At 41.0% G+C, this 18,705-nt stretch overlaps 1 protein-coding gene across 27 annotated transcripts in view; it reads left to right on the forward strand.

Moving 5' to 3' along the window:
- Positions 1-18,705, forward strand: part of CACNA1C (calcium voltage-gated channel subunit alpha1 C) — a 465,784-nt gene that overhangs the window by 57,780 nt on the left and 389,299 nt on the right. For all 27 annotated transcript variants that reach the window (XM_048301198.1, XM_048301175.1, XM_048301189.1 and 24 more), the window contains exons 2-3: positions 11,537-11,858; positions 15,490-15,595. In XM_048301198.1, coding sequence (XP_048157155.1) covers positions 11,537-11,858; positions 15,490-15,595 — 428 coding nt within the window. The remainder of the gene's footprint in view (positions 1-11,536; positions 11,859-15,489; positions 15,596-18,705) is intronic.

Consider the following 18,705-nt stretch of genomic DNA (forward strand, 5'->3'; position numbering starts at 1 on the left):
GCCTGCTGAGCTCTAATCAAGTGCTCTGCAAACCCGGTGTGGATCTGCTTGTGCCACCTTTGCGCTGCTCTGCGTAAATTCAGCAATGATCAATGGATCTGCTTCCAGATAAACAGGAGCCTTTATTTTTAGAAAGAATCTCCAAAGACTGCCTCAAACACTTGTCTGCATCCACTGTAGAAAAGGTCACAGGGAAGCAGCTTAACAATCTTTGTATAGTCAACCAGTGACACAAGAACTATTTCGGGGTTCCGTGTGACAGCGTTGAGCCTGAGATGTAAAGCAGATGCTGATTTGCCTCATACAGGTGCTTGCAAAGATTGTCTCCTGCTAATTTTCCCCACCTCTTATTATCTCTCTCCCTTAGTTCCCCTCTTTGGTACAGTTGCAATCTTCTGATTAGTGCCTTGTAGTTTGGAAAGGCTCATAACTTGCAGGGCAAGCCAAGAGCTCTTGGTTTTGCATCTGTACATTAGACATGCTTAATATTTAGACTTGGAACATTCAGTGAGAAGATACCAGATAAAAAGTATTAGAGGAAAGTCTGCATGCTGGAAATAGAACCTGTTACTTTAGCTACCAAACAACTCAGTTGAATTATTTTCCTCTAAGCAAAGTTTGCTGTAAAAATATGACTCTAAATCTGTTATGCAATAATACCCCTGGATCACAAAGTTCTACTTTGAGTAAATGAATGGTTTGGGGTTGGGTTTTTTTGTTGTTTACTTATCTTTTAATGTCACCCTGAATATTAACTGAGTTACTGTTTTCCTTGGGTGTATAGCATGGTTTACATTCGTGTGGCTAGTGATTTGCTGTGGGTTTGTTTGAAGGGAGGTTCACAAGGGCTTCCTTTTCCTTGGTTTGCAGAGCATGTTGGATATAAAGCATCCCCCTGAGATTTTGTGGATGAAAGGAAATAGCATGGAAGAAGCTTTTATTCTTCCCTCAGTTCAAATTTTCCCTTTTTCTGCATGATCTTTTTCCAGCACCTTAATGATGCCAAATTACAAAGAGCCCTCCTGTTTGAATACTTTTATTTTGTCTAAAGTTGTTCAAAAATGAGATAACATTAATTAGATGACTGAAATTAGGAGAAACACCAAACTTTTCTATTTTTACTTACTAAATTCTTAGGATTTGGTAGAACTTTTTGTATAATTTGTTTCGAAACTTTCCTCTTCAGTTGGTTTTGGTGATGTTTTGTTGGTATAATTGCAAGCAGCAGGGGAAGAAAAATAAATCACATTTTAAGAATAGAAAAATGTGGTTTTTAGAACACTAAGATTAATAGCTGAAGTCAAAGTCAGTTTTGACACTTGAAGCATCTTATAATACCTTTTCCTTTGAAACTGCCTGCATTTCAAGAAGGGAGTGCATCTTTAATTTATTAGGATATTGCATGCCTAATCTAAAATTAGGTAAATGCATCTTAAAATAAATTGTTGCCCTTCTGGAAAGCAGCAAACAGTTTTTAAGTGGCTGTTTTGTGTGTGTGCCAATGTCTGGTTTCCACTGAGGATAATGTAGTAGGTACCTCTGGAAATCAGAGAGATTATACACTGAGATATATTTTTATATATATATGTATATATATATATATTCTCCTGAATTGTATGCCCAGTAGCTGAATGAATCTTTGATTTGGGTGAGTTCTCCCAACCCCACACAGACTCAGAGGTAACAGTAAAGCTGCAAAGTGTGCTGCTGGAGAGCCAAAGAGGTCGATGAAATTTGCCCACTTTGAAGGAGGGGGCTGAAAAGGAGGAGGATGTGGAGCAGATGGCCTTTGGAGGTCCCTTTTAATCTGAGTTATTGTGTCATAATGCGGATTAATGGCTTCCTGGGGTGGGTATGGCACTGTGAGGGAGGGCTGGCACCGAGCTCTTATGGCTTGTATAGAAGGTAAATGTAAACTCTCCTTCTCTGCACTTGCTGAGCTCCTTCCCACAAACTCTGCTGCTGTCTGGCTTTGTGCAGCTGAACACTGACTCTGTGAACAGCAAGAGGAAGCAAAAGCCCTCAGCCTGTCAGAATTGCCACTGTCTATTGTTTGTCAGGGCTGATCTCCATTTAGATCTGGCTGCAAAAGTTTGATTTCTTTTTGTGTCGGTTTGGGTGAGTCTGTCTTTATAGAAATGTCTGTTGTCTGTAACTCAGATACAGACCTATATAGAGATCCCTTTGTGCTTTTTAGCCATCCTCTGCTGTAAATGGGAACAGACTGCTATTTCTGGACTGAGAATACTATGAGTTGTGGAAGAACTGTGATTGATTTTTCTAGGATGAAGACTATTGAGATTGCAGGCTTTGTGAATTATTTAGATCTCATATGCTTGTACATATTTTCCAAACTGTGTCACATGTTTAGGGCCAAAGGCAGCTACAGAATTGGGCTAAAAGCAGCTGCAGAGTTGCTCTCTACCTTGTGCACAAGCACATGTGCATGCATGTGCTCCCCTCAAATAAATGGGCATCATTTAATCTCATTTAATCCACTTAAATTTGTTGTGCAGTTAAACTTATGTTTTAGATTACTTCTGTACAGTAAGAGAAATTGGCACTTTGAGCAGCTGCTTTCACTTGTGTTTCAGAAATCCATCCTAAGGGTGGGGGAAATGATCCTCTGCACAGACTATGGAGGGGGTTTAGACCAAATCCCTTTTTTAAAATGGTTTGGGTAGGGTGAGGCAAATCAAATTCACAGGTTTGTGTATTGGTTTCTATCCCACTCTGCATTCTCAGACAAGGAATCTGGAGACCATCTAATACAGCGAGGATTATTTTTGAAGTGTAAGAGCTTAATTTCTGTAAAGAAGTTATATTTAGATTACTCACTAAGTGGAGAACAATCATTCACCAATAAGAAAATGACGAGCAGTTAAGATGACAGGTTTGTCAGAAGAATCCAATTTATTGAGTTACAGTTAATCTCCAGAGAAATTTTACTGAAGTCTAGGAAATCTCACCAAAGATGTGCTTGGGCCCAGGATCTGGAATGGTGGTAACAAGAATTTAGACAAATGGTGGAAAAAAATTGCATTTAAACAAGAAAGCTCTTTTTTGGTGTCTCCAAAAAGGAGGATCTGTGCCTGGAGTTTGCCCAGGAAGCCTGGTGTTGCTCCAAGAAGCTCACCGTGATGTGCGTGCATGGTACTGCAAAGGTTTTGTGCTGACAGGTGCCCTACTTTAGGCAGATGTATCAAAGCACTACCGCATGAGACATGTGTCTCCAGCTGCCTCAAGGTGAGGAACTTTGGGCTTTTACTTACTTGCCCTTTGGTGTTGGAATTGCCCCTGTGCTCTGCTGGGGATTGTGCTATCCCAGGAGAAACGTGGGTTTCTGTAAAAACCCTTCCTAGCTGTTCCTTCAAACACAGGGCTGATTGGGTTCTCTCAGGCTTGTTTGAGACAAGTACAGATGCTGTTACCAGCACAAAGATGTTTGTCGCGCCTCCTCTCTTGCTGTTTGTGGGTTTTATGGACGCTTCACCTAGCTGTGGTTGAAGGAAAGTGTTCCCTGGCTTGACTTCTGGTGCCACCAGAAACTCATCCCAAGCAGCCGAAAAGGATTCTCTGAGAGTTTCTTTGGGCTTTCTTGTAGCTTGAAGGTTGCAAAAGAAAAAAATGCAAGTGTTTTGAAGGAAATTGCCCCCTTAATGCCTCCTCACCCTAATAAATTTATCTCCTAATAGAATCTGTGATTCAGTTGAGTTGACCTCTATCAATTATCACACCTTTCACATTAGACTCTTGCCTAGGGGCTTATTATGTAGTAGGGTTCATGCTTCCCCCCCCCCCCCCCCCCCCCCCCCTTCATCCTCTCTAAAAAACCCCACCTCTCAGTCTGGTTCTCTTGAATCCATAGTTACAGAAGAGAAACTTCCCAAGCTAGATGGATTTTTGTGTCTGCTGAGAATTTTCAAACTTGGAGCTTTCTACTTTCTCCTGGGCAAGGTTTGGTGAGATGCCTCTTTGGTGAAGGAGGCAGAACAGAGTTGCTTTAAACCCCAAGATTATCAGTAAATAGGAATATAATTTGTTTTTACTACAAGCAAAAGATTGTGTCTTTTATTAAAAAAAGCCCACAATGCAACAGAAACAGCGCCCCTTCCTTTCTCCCCACCCTCAAGAAAATAAAAGCCTCAAAAAACTCAAACCACCCTAAACACTGGAACTGTGTTCATTGAAAACCACAGCATTCTTAAGGGAAATCCTAGAAATCTGTATCTTGCTGTCTGGATCTCTTGTATGTCCAAGATTTGTGCATGTAGAAAGAATAACCTGATTAGGAAGCAAGGAGTTTGCAAAATATTCTGAAATATGGGATTTTTGCATGGAGAGAACTTAATTTTAAGAAGATTTTAAGGAAGAGTTGTCCCATGCTTTATCTCAGTAGGGAATTATTATTGCTTGTAGTCTTGTGCCTCATTCAGGAGCCAGGAATCCACTGTGCTGCCTGTTCTACCGGTCTGGAACCTTCCTCAGAAAATTCAAAATCTCAGTGGTGTTGGCAAAGCTTCAGTGATTTGCCATGCAGTGTCAGGAGTTAATTTTCAAGCCTAAATATTTAACTTGGAGGCACTGGAAGTGAGAGCAGCCTGTTCACTTGTGCTCTTTGTTGAAATGGACTTTTTTTCACGTTGCTAGAAGCTCACTGCATCTTCTGTTAATGGCATGCAGGAAAAACCTCCTAGTTTTTGAGGAGGGAAATAAAGGAAGACCAAGATCTTGTTTCAAATGAAGCACAGTTCTTGAAAACGGTATTTTTGTTGAGATTTTTAAAAAAATGTTTAGTCTCAACTATGGCAAACAAACTGCCTTAAATCATGTATTTTCTATGTGTGTGTGTGTTCTGAAACCCTCAATTTACAGGAGAAATTCTTTAGCCCTCTTATCTGGGCTAACAACTACACACTGGGACTCAGCCTGTGATGTTTAAAACTCTATGTGTCTATTATAAATCTTGTAGAAAAAAAACCTAGTTCAAGTTGTGACCCAGCTTTCATTATAATTCCTACTTCTACTTACAAAATGCCTTCAGATAAAGCTTCTATTTGGGGAAAAACACCTAGTGTCGCTTTTAGCCAATAGAGATCAGGATTAATGTCTTTTCAACTTCTTTTAAAAAAGGCTAATAGGGAAAAATATACACCTCATGCTTCAAAGAAAGAGCTTTAGTTGTATGTGCAGCCTTGCACTCACTACAGGAAGTTTCCAGGTGTGGCAACTGAAAAGTTACTAAAGATTTCTGGGTAAAAACCCCCTGTTTTGTCATACAAATAATTGAGTCCATTTCATGTCAAGATTTTAAAGTTTGCGTGTGGCTGGTCGCTGTCCTGAGATCCAGAAAGTCTTTGAGACTTTTAATATTTGCAAAGTGAGGTTTTAAAACCAAAGAAAGAGTTCCAGGTCGATGGTCCTGAGCATCCCCACCCTCCCCCCACCATGGATGATGAACACACACACGGAAAAGGGAGCCTTGCCAGGTGCTGAGGTAGCTGTGATCATCTGAAGTTTGGAGTGAAGCAGGGCTTACGCAGAGGGGTCTCTTTTGATGGAGTAACTGATGGAATAAATCCATAATCTTTCTGTGCAAAGGCTTTTCTTCATGTCAAACTTGCTTTAAACTAACAAAAGGAACTACTGCTCACTAGAAATCTCACCTCGGGTGTGTGATTGCAGGTAGAGGTTTTTTCCTGGCCTGATCTAAGAGACTTGAGAGTGCGGAAGGAATTTTTCTTACTGCCAAACCCACTGCTTATTGCCTGTGAGTTTGGTGATAGATATTGCCTTTTTGTTCTTTGGAATACATACATATATGTCTAGAAATGTATATTAACCCCAGATATATTATATATACACAGACACATGGTTCAAGACTGCTATCCTGCCATGCTCCCCCTCACATCCCCAGGAACAGCAGGCTGACTCCTGCCATTCCTGTTTCTGGGACTTTGGCTCACGTTTTCCAGGCCTTTGGTTGCTTTCCTTGCTCCCTTCTGGGCAGCCTGAACTGAGCCAATGTGTCTGGAGTGTGGAACCCAAACCTGCCCGCTGTGTTTCAGCTGAAGCCCTGCCAATGCTGAGCTGAAGGGGAGGATTGCTTGTGGTGTTGCATGGATGTTATCCCTGTTTGTACACTACTCTGGGATGACTGCATTTTAATGGGAACAAGGCAGAATGACAATATCAGCTTCTGTTCTGTTGGGGATCCAGTATAAACCCCAAGGCTTTTCTGAAAATAATTCAGGCAGATGATTCATTTTGCTTAAATACTTTCCTTTTGTCCCTGCTGAACTCCAGCCTCTTTAAAAGATTTTTTTTTCTTCAATTCATGAAGTTAATTTTAAATTCAGATCCTGTCCTTCAGTGTATTTGCTTTACCTCCCAGCTTCACAGTTACCTGTGTGTTTAATAACACTATTCACCGTTTAATCATCCAGATCATTAATTGAGCAGAATCAAAACATGGAACAGAATCAGACCCAGGGCAGGCAGCTGGGTACTTCCCTGTGACACATCCTCCAATTTAGATGTACAGCAATGATAATCCACTGGTTTCATACTCATGATACACCAATTTTTTTCTTGCTTCTATGTCCCCAGAATTCTTATGAAACTATCCTGATTAATAAAATCAGGAGACATGGACCCTACTGCTTCCATCTTGCCTGTGAATTCTGTTGCTCGCTTCTGGAAGAAGCTGGTTTTCTTTGATGCAATGTGTTCATGACAGGTCCATGTCTCTTGCTCTTTTTCTGCTTGTCCTGCAAGTACTTGCTGATGTTTATTTTACTCATTCCAGATTTTTTTCTCTTTTTTGAAACTGAAGTTAAACCGGTTGGTAAATTTGCCCTCCTTCTCCTTTTTAGCTGGGGATTCAATTTACCCTTTCTGAGTCCTCTGAGATCTCTTCCATGAGTCCAAACCCAGCAGCCAACAGCTTTGAGGTTACTTCAGAGAGTGCTTTAAATACCCTAGGACATTCTAGGGTGCAGTACCAAAGTAGCTGGAAGCATGGGCATTATCCAAGTACTTGTTTCCCTTTTCCAGCTGGAAACAATACCTGCTTTGGTTTGAGGATTGTTTGTCCTAGGCACCAGCTCTTGATGGATTTTTTTTTTTTCTTTTGTAAAAATTGATGCAAAAATGTCATGTAATACTTAATCCTTCTTGCAACCATATATCAAATGCTCTCCTTTTTCCATTGGTTAATGGATCAATGTTTTCCACATTCTTCCTCAGTAACTGATGATCTCACACACTGACTTTTTTTGGTGTGTTGTTCTTTGTGCTTCTGATTTTGACACCTCTCACTTCAGTATTTGATAACATTTTTCCTGTGTGCTTGAACTGGTTTCACACATGATCTTAATGATGTGACCCATTCCCTACTTCCTGTTTGCTTTCATTCTGAGGGCAGTTAAGACACTGAGTGAACCAATCTCACCTTTTACTGTACCCAGCTCTCCTCTGCTTTGGGGAAAAACACAGCAGTGCAGCAGTGCCAAGGTGTGTGGCTTTAGGGTTCTGCTGTCTTGAAAGTGATGGGGGAAAAAGAATAATGACACTCCACATCAGGATCTTTCTGTTTTCATTTAAATAATTAGTCTAAGCCCAAATTTCTCTAAAATAAAGATATGGCAAATTAGATGAAGTCAAAAAACCTCAGAAGCTAGGATTCCATTGTGTCAGTCACTTGCCCATGCCTTGTGTCAGATGGTCACTGCAGAGTTGGGGTTTTTTTATGATCTTTTGTTGAGATCGTTAGTAGGTGGCATGACAGATGGTATTAGAATGCAAATACCACTTATGAAACTATGAATGGTCATCACTGGGTATTTTAATAGGGTTTTTGGTAATGGCAGTTTTGGTGATTTAATTGTAAGCTTTCAGCATCAGGTACTTTGTGAGATGTGGTTTATTTCCTGTTGTAAAGCAACATTACCTGCTATTTTGTGACTTAACTCTGATTTTCGAGACCTGTTTTTCTGTTGTTTCTGCATCTGTTTTAGCTCTGCACATCTGCATTTTTTCAGAAGTGAAAGTCTTTTCCAAAGACTTTGTAATCAAACTTGTTCACGTATATGGACTTTTCAGTTTAATTATATTGAGATGCTTAAATTAATGAACCGTAGCACAGAAGGACTTGAGAGAGCAGAATTTTGTGCACCAGCTGGACACAGTCAACAACACAAATTCTTGCTGAAGGGTGGTGGGGATTAGCAGGGTGATGATGCTGTGGATCACAGTGTTTACTTAGTTACTGCATTTGGGTGGGGGCTCAATCTCCATTTCCTAGTTCTGCTCAACATCCAGCTTAAAAATGGTGTGTTTGGTAGCATGAAACTTTATCTGTAGTGGGGAAATTGAATGAAGTATTTCACTGCTACACTGCAAAAAGAAAAGCCCCAAATCCAGTAAATGCAGCTCTCAGGTTGCAGCAAAAATTTTGTGGTGGGGGAGAAATGAGAGCTGTAGGTGAAATTTCAGCATGGTGCCTCACGAGTTCAATATGAACTGTGCTCTCCTTATTTCCCAGGAATCAACCCTAAGCGTTTAGATTACAGGGTGGAATTTCATTCTCCCTGAGACTTTGGCTATGCTGTCTTTGAAAATATTTTGCTTGGTTCTTGAATGTAGCTGTAGGAGCTTCACTCTTTTATTCAAACTATTTCTATAAAGTACCTCTAGAACAAGTCATTTGTCACTGTCATTAGTCATTTACTACAGATCGTGTCTGCAGCCTCTGAGCTTCATAAAACAGACAGATCCTTATCAGTAACCAATATTAGTAATATTTGTTAATATAAATCTGTCATTACTGACTCATCGTTTGAAATTAATTTGAGACAAAGCACTTTGTTATGGGGCTGCTGATCATATTAGAAGCAAAACCAATGAAAGCACCAAAAGCTGGATCCTTAACTTTGCTGGGACATCAAAGTCAAAATGCACAGGCTTAGATCCTCATATGGAACCTAACTAATCTGAAATAACAATGAAGATGCTTGGCACATTCCCAAATTGCAGAAAAGTCTTCATTAAGACGCAGCAGCTCTTTATTTACAGGACCACATGGTCTAGTCAGCATGATAAGAACACTGTGGAGAGGGATCAGCAAGTTTGCTTTTGCTGGAAAACACACATCTTTCTTATCCTCTCTAATGGGTCAGCATTAAAGAAGAGCTGGAGTTGGAGAATAATTAGAGTAATTTTCCATTTATTTTTCCTTTCCAGCATGCCTCAGGCTAGGGAGGTCAAATAGATGCTAAAGAGAAAAACTGCATCTGGAACTAGTCTGAAAATAAATACGTATCCCATGAGTAGTGCTGTGCACAATTTGCTTAGCCTTAGGAAACTAAGTTTGTCTGCCACTTGATTGCCTGCTTCATCGAGGAAATCTGCTTAGCCTGTATGATTCTGAAAGCTCTTTTTCTTCACTTTCAAAATCCGAGGGATGTGAATTAACCATTTCCCATTCCTTGTTTCTTTCAGCTTTCCCTTTCACATATCAGAGTCGCATTACTCATCAGCTTCCTTTGGCTGGTTTGCAGCTAGGAGGCTTTTCAGTGAGCAGAGACAAGCTCTAGGTTTCCCTGCTATGTCATGGGACTATGACAGCCTGAAAATCTTATGGCAATGCCTGTCATAAAATAACATCTGACTCTAGCACGTCCTTCCTTGAGAGCCAGTGAGATGAATTTACAAATCTTGAATGCTTTCGAGGTGGAGGCATATCCTGTTGCACTCTGTGTCAGTGTCATTGTATTGATTCTACCTGCTTTAATTCATCAGTAGTGCAGTCAGTGCTGTGATACCTTGGCACTGCACATCCAGCAATGAAATATGCATCTTGAGTAATTATTTCCATTTGAGAAGAGCTTGCCAGCTTCCTGGTTTTAAATGTCTTTCATCTGATACTGTAAATGAAACACAGTTAGAAGTGGTCTTTGTCTGATGGTCTACAGGAGCCTGTCTGTCCTGTTCAGTTCTGCACAAATCCAAAGTGGAGCATGGTGAGCAGGAGGCTTTGAGCTTGCTTTGAAATAGGTGATCTAACTCCTTGACTGGCTTCCTGCTCTCTGCCCCTTGTGTGTGCACTTTTTCTGAAGCGTTGTCTGCTGCTCAGATGTAAATGGAAGCACCAGTCTCAGGGCAAGGTTTTGAAGCTGGACTGTGGAGAAATAAGATCTGTTGACCCCTCAGGCCTCCTTTTACCTGTACCTCAACATATAGGCCACAGGCAAACTCACAGGACCACAACAAATAAAAGTAGTCTCTTAAATATGACATAGGACATACCTAAATAAGGCACTCTTCTTAATCAAAGTTTGCTGTTGTGACTTTGCGTAGATTCTATGTTGCACTTTTTAAGCAGGGCTTACACTTTCTTCTGTAAAGTGTCTGGGGAAAATTCAGTTATCTTTCACAAGTTCTTGCAGAACTCAGCTGAAGCACAGTCCAAAGAGTAAGGCTATCTGTTTTGAAGTTTCAAAATTCTCTCCTCTCGAAGTGATTGAGGTTTTAATTTCAGTCACTGGAAGAGCCTCATTGAAGAGGCACAGGTGACTTAGCTGTCTCTACTGAAACACTGGAACAACTGCATTAGCTTAAAAGAGTGACTTTGTTTCTTGTACTGCTAAGACCTTCTCAGTATCAGCCACATGTCACCTGATGTGTATATTCCATTATTATGATTGGACAAATGCATACACTTCCTCACATTCTGCTAAAGAAGCTGCAAAACTTGGGACTGCTGGGTTTTGGAATTCTTATTAATTCATGCTTTTAAAACCTATTTCTCCATTGGTTCAGCAGGTCGTCCATCACTTTATCAGGATATGGAATTGGTTCCAATTTCTAAATATATGTTGGTTGGCCTAAACTCTGTACAGGAACATACAGAGCACAAAGGCCATGAGCCCTGCCTTTGTGTGCTGGTTTCTGCTCCACTGCACCTTCTGGTCAGGCTATTCTGAGGCTCATACATAGGTACTGTTTGCAGAGGGAATTTAGCTTATTGGTAAAATTTCACTTTACCTTGAGGTAATCTTGAAAAAGCATGAAGATTTTTATGATAAGAGTTGACAGTCTCGTTTGGCTCCTTTGCCACGTGCTGGATAGCATAGTGCTGCATGTCTGAGTGATAAGGGGATGAGGGCTGGCCTCACCTTTTGAGCTTTCAAACAGTCTGACTTGCAAAATATGTGGGTAAAAAAGAAAAAGAAGGGTAGTTTCTTTTCTGTGACTCTCTAGAGACTGTATTGATTGGAGGCACTTTGAACAGCTCAGTATCCATCAGTCTTACTTGGGAGTCTCTTGCAAGACAAAGGATTGCAGAGTAGTATCACTTTACAATGAAGAATTTGAGTTACCTGCAATACCCTACACTTCTCCTTAACCTCAGCTCTCGAGGTTTGCTGACGCTGGAGGTTTTTTCAAAAACTCTAGCTACCTCTCCTGCAGTTTAAAAAAAAACCTCTTCACAATTTTCTCCGGTTTAGTTTACTTCTGTTTTTTTCCCCACCAGGTTCCAACTATGGGAGTCCCCGTCCAGCTCATGCCAACATGAACGCCAATGCGGCCGCAGGGCTCGCCCCGGAGCACATCCCCACGCCGGGGGCAGCTCTGTCCTGGCAAGCTGCGATCGATGCTGCCAGGCAGGCCAAGCTGATGGGCAGCGCTGGCAACGCAACCATCTCCACAGCCAGCTCCACGCAGAGGAAACGGCAGCAGTATGGCAAGCAGAAGAAGCAGGGTACCACCACAGCCACGCGTCCGCCCCGGGCGCTGCTGTGCCTCACGCTGAAGAATCCCATCCGGAGGGCGTGCATCAGCATCGTCGAATGGAAATATCCTTTGGCAGGGGCTGGGCGGGCAGCGGAGCGTGTGTGCACATCAGCTCCTGCTCCTCAGCGCGGGGGAGTCCATGCATTGAGTTGAAAGGCACTGCCGGGAGCTTAAAGCCCACGGAGAGTTTTGGTGTCTTCACTGAGATCCTTTATGCTGGGGGGGGTGGCAGGAAAGGGGATTAGAACTGAAATCTGAACTATACCTGCGTGTGAGAAACCACTGGGAGCTTGAAAGGTAAAGGTTAGTGGTTGACTTCTGCTCTTAGAAAAACATATGGGCCAGGCTAAAATGCATGGGAGATACTCAAGGTGTCTGAGGTCAGAATTGAACTGATTCAGTGGGGGACAGCAGCTTCTGGCTTTCCCTTTATTTATTTTAAAGTTCTGGTACTTTGAATCCCACACTTTTTTTTGTTAAACATGTGACATCACACTTTCCACAGTATGAAGAAAAGAGTGAGGCAGAAGGACAAGGTAAAAAAACCCCAAACGTATTGCAGTAAGACCCTGAGACAGGGCTGAGGACTGTGGTTAAATTCTGGTTAAAATAATAAGGCTCAGAAATGTATGGTGAGGGATAATGGTTATGTAGGAGAAGGGAAAAGGAAATACAGTTAAAGCAATCCTGCAACGTGTACAAATGCAGTGCAGAGGCAGATCTCATAGTCTGAACTAGAGACAGTGTCACAGATGATAGATGATAACCACTGGCACAGAACTGCGGAGTGTAGGGGTCGGTGCTGCTTCCCTGGAAAGCCAGGGAGAGTTGCACCATCACTTTATTATGTGCAAGGAGCAAAGCCTTTTTAGTCACCCAAGTCTGAGCAGTGCAAGCTGGAATTTGAGTCTTTGGTGTGGAACTCAAACTGAAATGAAGTGTGCCTCCTTGGCACCCTCAAAGAGAAACCAGGATCAACCCTGAGCAGTAATCACAAGCTAATGGGGTTCTTCAGGAAATACAAAAGAAAAAGAATGTTTTTAGGGACACATAAGCGTGTCAGGGAAAGGCAGTACAGAACTTGGCAGTAGTTAATACGATAAAAAATGAATTAAGGCATTTAAGACAATGTGATAATATTATTCCTTTGGGTGTCTGGTGGGATGCTGGGTGAAAACAGAAAATGAGTATATTAGGTATTGCTGACATGGACATATTTTTCAGATGAAGAACTTGTTAAAAATGCTCTTGTCAATCCTTCCATGTCCTTAAACTACCTGCCTGCCTGTTCCTTTCTTCTTTACGTGCTAATTTTTAATCCCCTGATTAAGTTTGCTACTTTTTATTGCTTCTGACATAAGTCTGATACTTTAAGCATGAGATGATGGGTGATGACTAACAGGATAAAACTGAATCTTGGTTTACTTAGCAGCACCCCAGTAACCACATGTCTTCAGAGAAAGCAGTGAGTGACATTTGATAGATGAATAAGATCAGCAGTGAATGATGGGAATGATGCCTTGTAAACCAGGATACAGCACTGCTGAGATCAAGAGATGACCAAACAAAGCCATTAAAACCATACAAAGATGCTGAAGCTTGCAGTTTTTGGGTTTTGTTTGGTTTTAGGTGAGTTGATGGGAGTACTGTTTTTTTTCCCATCAGAACCTCTCATTGGACACCTAGAGTTTGTAAACATGAAACACTTCGATGACAAGAAGCAGTGTCAAAGGGTTGTGACAAGGTTTAGTTTAACTCTATATTCTGGCTTTTCCAACTTGCTGAAAACTACTGAGAAAGGGTTAACTTAATTGGTTGTGCCACTAAAGTTTAAGCATAAGATATTAAACAAGTATCAGGTGGTACTTCAGTGGTGTTTCTTACAACCCAAATCTTACAATGTTAAGAGCTTGAATGAACAATTGCATTTAAGAGAAACGAAATGAAGCAATTACCTTATTTTGCAAAGACTTAGCTGTGTATTTGATTTTCTGCCTTTCGTATTTTTAGATTTTACAGAATTTAGTGTTTAGAGTTCAAAAAGGGAAAAGAAGAAAAGAAAATATGTGTAAATAGCGATAAGTTAATGGATAATAACCCTGCCAAAACAAAAAATCTGTGGGAAAAAATGATTAAGAAAGTGAAAGCCTGTGGAAATTCAGGTCTTTAAACAGTAAACATTATACAAACAGCCTGAGGTGTAGTATATGCCTGAGAATTCTTCCTGATTTCTGGTGTAGCCTTCCTATCCTGATCTGCTCTTCTTCCTCCATGGTACCACTTATTTCCTATTATTCACAGGCTTGAGCACAGTAGTCTGGTGAGTTGGGAACCCTTTGACTGTTCCATCTGTGAAATGTAGAATGTGTTGGAGTATAAACAGTGGTCAGGTGCCTGGAATTTGTGTGTATCTTGCAGCTCAGCTTAACATTCAAAGATCTCCTGTTCTCCCCTGCTAAAGCCTGCTGAGAACAGTGCTCTGCTGACCAAAATCATACATGCTGCGTTGACATTTGGCAGCGCTGCAGAGCCAGTCCCATGGTAGATAAATTCATGCTTGAATGCACTCTGGGGCACAGGTTATGCTTGGCATCCTCCCTGTTCTATCCTGCTCCTCATTCCCCTCCAGGGTACTGGTGAGTTATCCCAGAACTAGCCTCCAGGATATTCTTGCAGGCCAGTAAATGTAGACAGACCATAAATCTGGTCTCTAGTCTCAGTTTGGAGACACTTCACAGCAACTGAGATTAAGGAGACCCCTGAAGTAGATAAAGTGCAGTGCCAGGAGACTGGGCAGTAGAAAAATGCCCTTTGATTCCAGTGGACAGACAGGGGGGCATTGAGCCAGTGCAGGATTTCTTTGTTGAGCATTCCAAATGTTTGGTTTTTCTTTTCCCTAACAGAGTTGATGCAAGGCTGAAATGCCTATGGATTGTTTCTCTGTCAGAAGGGACTTTCAGCTTCCTGGTGTTCCTAATATAATGTGCAGGGACATTTGTGTTCCCTCTGATGCCAAATGAAATGCAACTAAGGGAAAAAGAAATACTCCCTCAAATAATTTAAAAGCAAAACAAGTATACATGGCAGTGTGCAGCGTAAGCATGTTTTGGACAAAGACCTTTTTTTTTGCCTTAATAAAATCTATCCTTTTTAAAATGTCTTCTAAACATGTATGCATGTATTGCTTGGGCCCTCACATTGAACTCTGAGATATGAGAGAGAAACTGAGAAAGGTGGGAAAAACTACAGCAACAACAGCAAAAGAAAAACCCCAAAATGTTTGTTAAAATTATCTGTGAATTGATAAATGCAGATGAAAACAACCAAGAAAAATTGATCCTGAAAGGAACAAGGGCAATCATTATAAAACAGGTTTCTCTCATTAAAACTAGTGCAGCCACACTCGAAGGAAAGTTGGGAAAATGCAATCTAAACAAGTAAAAGAAGAAAAAACTTTTAAGAAATCTGTGTTTACTCTGGCACGCGACTGGCCTACACTGCTTTTGACATATTAGGAAGAGTCTTGGCTGGGAGCGCCTAAAAGCACTTAAAAAGGCATATGTTTCTTTTCAGAATATAAGGGGCTTGGAATGCTTCCTTTAAACAGAATTCTTATAAATTTTTTTTTTTTTTTAATTTCGTTTTATTTTTGTGTGCTCATTTTGAAACAATTTCCTTAACTCCATTCCTCAGACCATTTGAAATAATTATTTTACTGACTATTTTTGCCAATTGTGTGGCCTTAGCTATCTATATCCCCTTTCCAGAAGATGATTCCAATGCCACCAATTCCAATCTGGTAAGTCCTCAATGGTGGTGTCTTGCTATTTTGAAAGTCCTTTTGAAAATTGGTCGTGGAGACTTTTGAAGGTAGGGAATGTAAATATATCCACCAAAGGTTAGAACATCATAAAAATTGGTTTTGACTGCTATGTCTTGTCAATTCATGTTAGTACCTGTATCAGCTGAGCTGGTTTTAGAGAAGAATATTCCAAAAAATTGCACAGGTGCTGGATGTGATGTTTAGATTAACAAATTTCTGCATGCTGCAAAAAACACTTGGTGGATTTCAATCTGCAGGTATTTGTGGGAGATAACCCCTGATTAAAAGATATCTGGTGGCTTTTGTCTTACTGTGTGCCATTGTGAGGTTGGTACTGTCCTCTTCCCAAGTGATAGCTGAGAGCACAACTTGATGACTTTTTAATGCTTGCATTTCAGACCCATGCATTGATTTGGCTGAACAATATTTGTGGGGTTGGGGTTTTTTGTTTGTTTTGGTGTTTGCTTGGGGTTGGTTGGGTTTTTTTAATTTTATTTTTGGGTTTTTTGATTACTCCTTCTTGTTGGGGGAATACAGCTTTTCTTCTGTCACCACTGATACCAGTGTTGGTACTTTGGGATTGAGCTGTCTGTATAAAAAGGAAGAGTGTTTACTTTTGGCTTAGCAGGAAGCCATAGCAAAGGATTCTGTTCAGTAAGGGCAAAACACAAACCAGCTCTGGAACGCACTTCACTGAATTAGCAGAAAACATTTTTTTTCCTCTCAAATATGTGAATAAATCTGCTGCTTGTTGGGTTGGATCAGGGTGAAAACTTACTCCCAGAGTTTAGGAAGGAGTAGGGATGCTATTTCCTGAATAAAATTTATGGAGACTTAAGAAACTTTTGAGCAACAGTGGAGGAAAACAAAATCCATACTTCTAAAGTAGCGACAGCTGGGGTGGCTGACAGGCATTGTAATTAAAAAGATTCATGCTGCTCTTGGAAGTCAGTCATTTGATTAAATATCTCTTGAAGTTTTAGAAAACACATTGCAAACTTCAGGAATTGCTGAAAACAATGCTTTTGTGTTTAAAAGAAAAAGAGGTTAGTAAAAACTTGTTGTGCGGTGCCTTTGCAAGGTAGCTCCTTAAAGAAGTAGAAAAAGAGGAGCAGGAGGTGATGAGTGGTTGTTAACCACTCCCTACATGTACAGTGCACATGAGTTGGTCTTGTTTCTCTTTGCCTGCTCTTTGCTAGTGTCACTTGGTGTTTAACAATGATGAATTGTGGGGTGTACAATTAAAAAGCTTCAGTAGGCCACCTCTGAAAAGTTACCATATTTTATTTAATAAAAAGCAGATTCACTTGATCCCCGGGTGAGGAAAACAGGTATGTTCATGCATGTTCTGACTTGCAAGGCTGAAAGAGGAAGATGAAGCAGATTTGAAGGTTAAAGGACTCACAGTTTGTGTTGTCTTTATTTGGGTTGTGGGTATTTGCCTTAATTCAGTGAGGAGACTGCTGGCTAAAACCAGGTTGGAAGTATGTTTGTAATTGAACGAGATGTATTGAAACTGTTCTGCTGTCGAGGAATATGTGCACCTTTTGAGTTAAGTTTCTCTTCTGCATCTGTTTTCCAAGACATCTTTTGCATCATTTAGAATGTCTATAAAAACACTCATATTTTTTGTTGGTAGGGTTTAAAAAAACCTAGCCAAGCAGGAGTTATCATCTCAGGAAAGTTTGGAGATGCTACAGCCTTGAGGATGAGGAGGAATTGTTAATTTACCTAAATAGCTGCTTCACAGAAGTAGAGGAAGAATAAAGTCAAATGAGTAATCTGCTTGACTCCACTTTGTGTCTTAATGGAAAAAATAATTAAACCTGGAAAACGGGATACTTAGTGTGTACTGGTGAAGTCGAGACTCTTCTATGGTACAGATCAAACCCTGGAGCTCTGACTCCTCACTAGCCTGTGATCTTCTGTTGGTCTGTGTTTGTGGCTGTTGGGTTTTGTGTGCTTCGCTGTTGTTTTCTCAGCTGATGTACTCGTCCCTTGGCGTGTATGCACCGGTATTGGGGAACACACTTTGAGTACATAGCATCTGCTGCACAATGTGAGTAAAGTCCTGAGCAACAGGGAGGGGAAGAGAGGGCAAATGGGTGAGATAAGGGTGGAAAAAGGCATTAGTTGTGTTTTGGAATGGGATGAAAGAATGGGTGACAGCTAAAGGAAAGCTCTTCCACAAGGCAGGAAATGTGTAAGAGTGGGACCTTACTGTCAAAGAGCCAAACTGTACGTGGAAGAGACTAGAAAGAAGCTGGGGTTCCTGTATAAGCTCATGTACTCCATCTTTTAATTTTTTTTTCTACTTGGGAGCATCTATTTCACAATCAGATTAATTTTGTAGCCATGAAGTTGAGGGCTGCAAAGGCTGTGATGTGACACAGGCAAGGGGTGTCTGAGTGAAATGTGTGTGGGGGCCATGTACTGATGTGTGTGCTGTGCAGAAAAGTGATTGAATGCATGCAGAATCTTTCTAGCTGAAAACGAATCAGAGCTCTTGATTCATTTTCATGTTGCAATTTCGCTTTTTCAGGGTTAAAGCTACCAGAGAAACTCCCACATCCCTGGTTTCCTAAGCCATCTCTAACTCCTTGAGATACAAGGACCTACCTACAGAGAACATGACGGGCAGTAACTGTTTTACAAGCTCTGAAAGAGTCATAACACTTTTCCAATAAGCTGCCAGATTTGCCTCAGGCTCTGAGTATTCCTTCTCCAAGGTTTCATCATATCTTTTCAAATAATGTTTTCCTTGGTGACCGAGATTAAAAATTCAGTCAACTGCCTTCAACAAGCTAATGGAGAAGAGGATGGGGAAGGAAGAGAAAGGAATCCTGAATCGTGTGGGTGCCTTCTTTCCTTCTCTCTGTAAAAGTAGAAAAATGGTACCTAAATAATACTTTGGTAAATAATTTCTGTGTGTGAATGTCAGATGTGTGACCAGCCACTGGCCACATGGGGCACGTGCAGTGCTGTGTGCCTCCACTGAAGTCTTGGAGACACGAGCCCCACTTACCTGAACAAAACCAGGAACCTCCTGCATGTCTCCATTTGTCTTTAGCTGCAAGACCTGTGTG

The sequence above is a fragment of the Corvus hawaiiensis genome, chromosome 4 (assembly GCF_020740725.1).
Source record: "Corvus hawaiiensis isolate bCorHaw1 chromosome 4, bCorHaw1.pri.cur, whole genome shotgun sequence".
Classification (NCBI taxonomy): domain Eukaryota; kingdom Metazoa; phylum Chordata; class Aves; order Passeriformes; family Corvidae; genus Corvus; species Corvus hawaiiensis.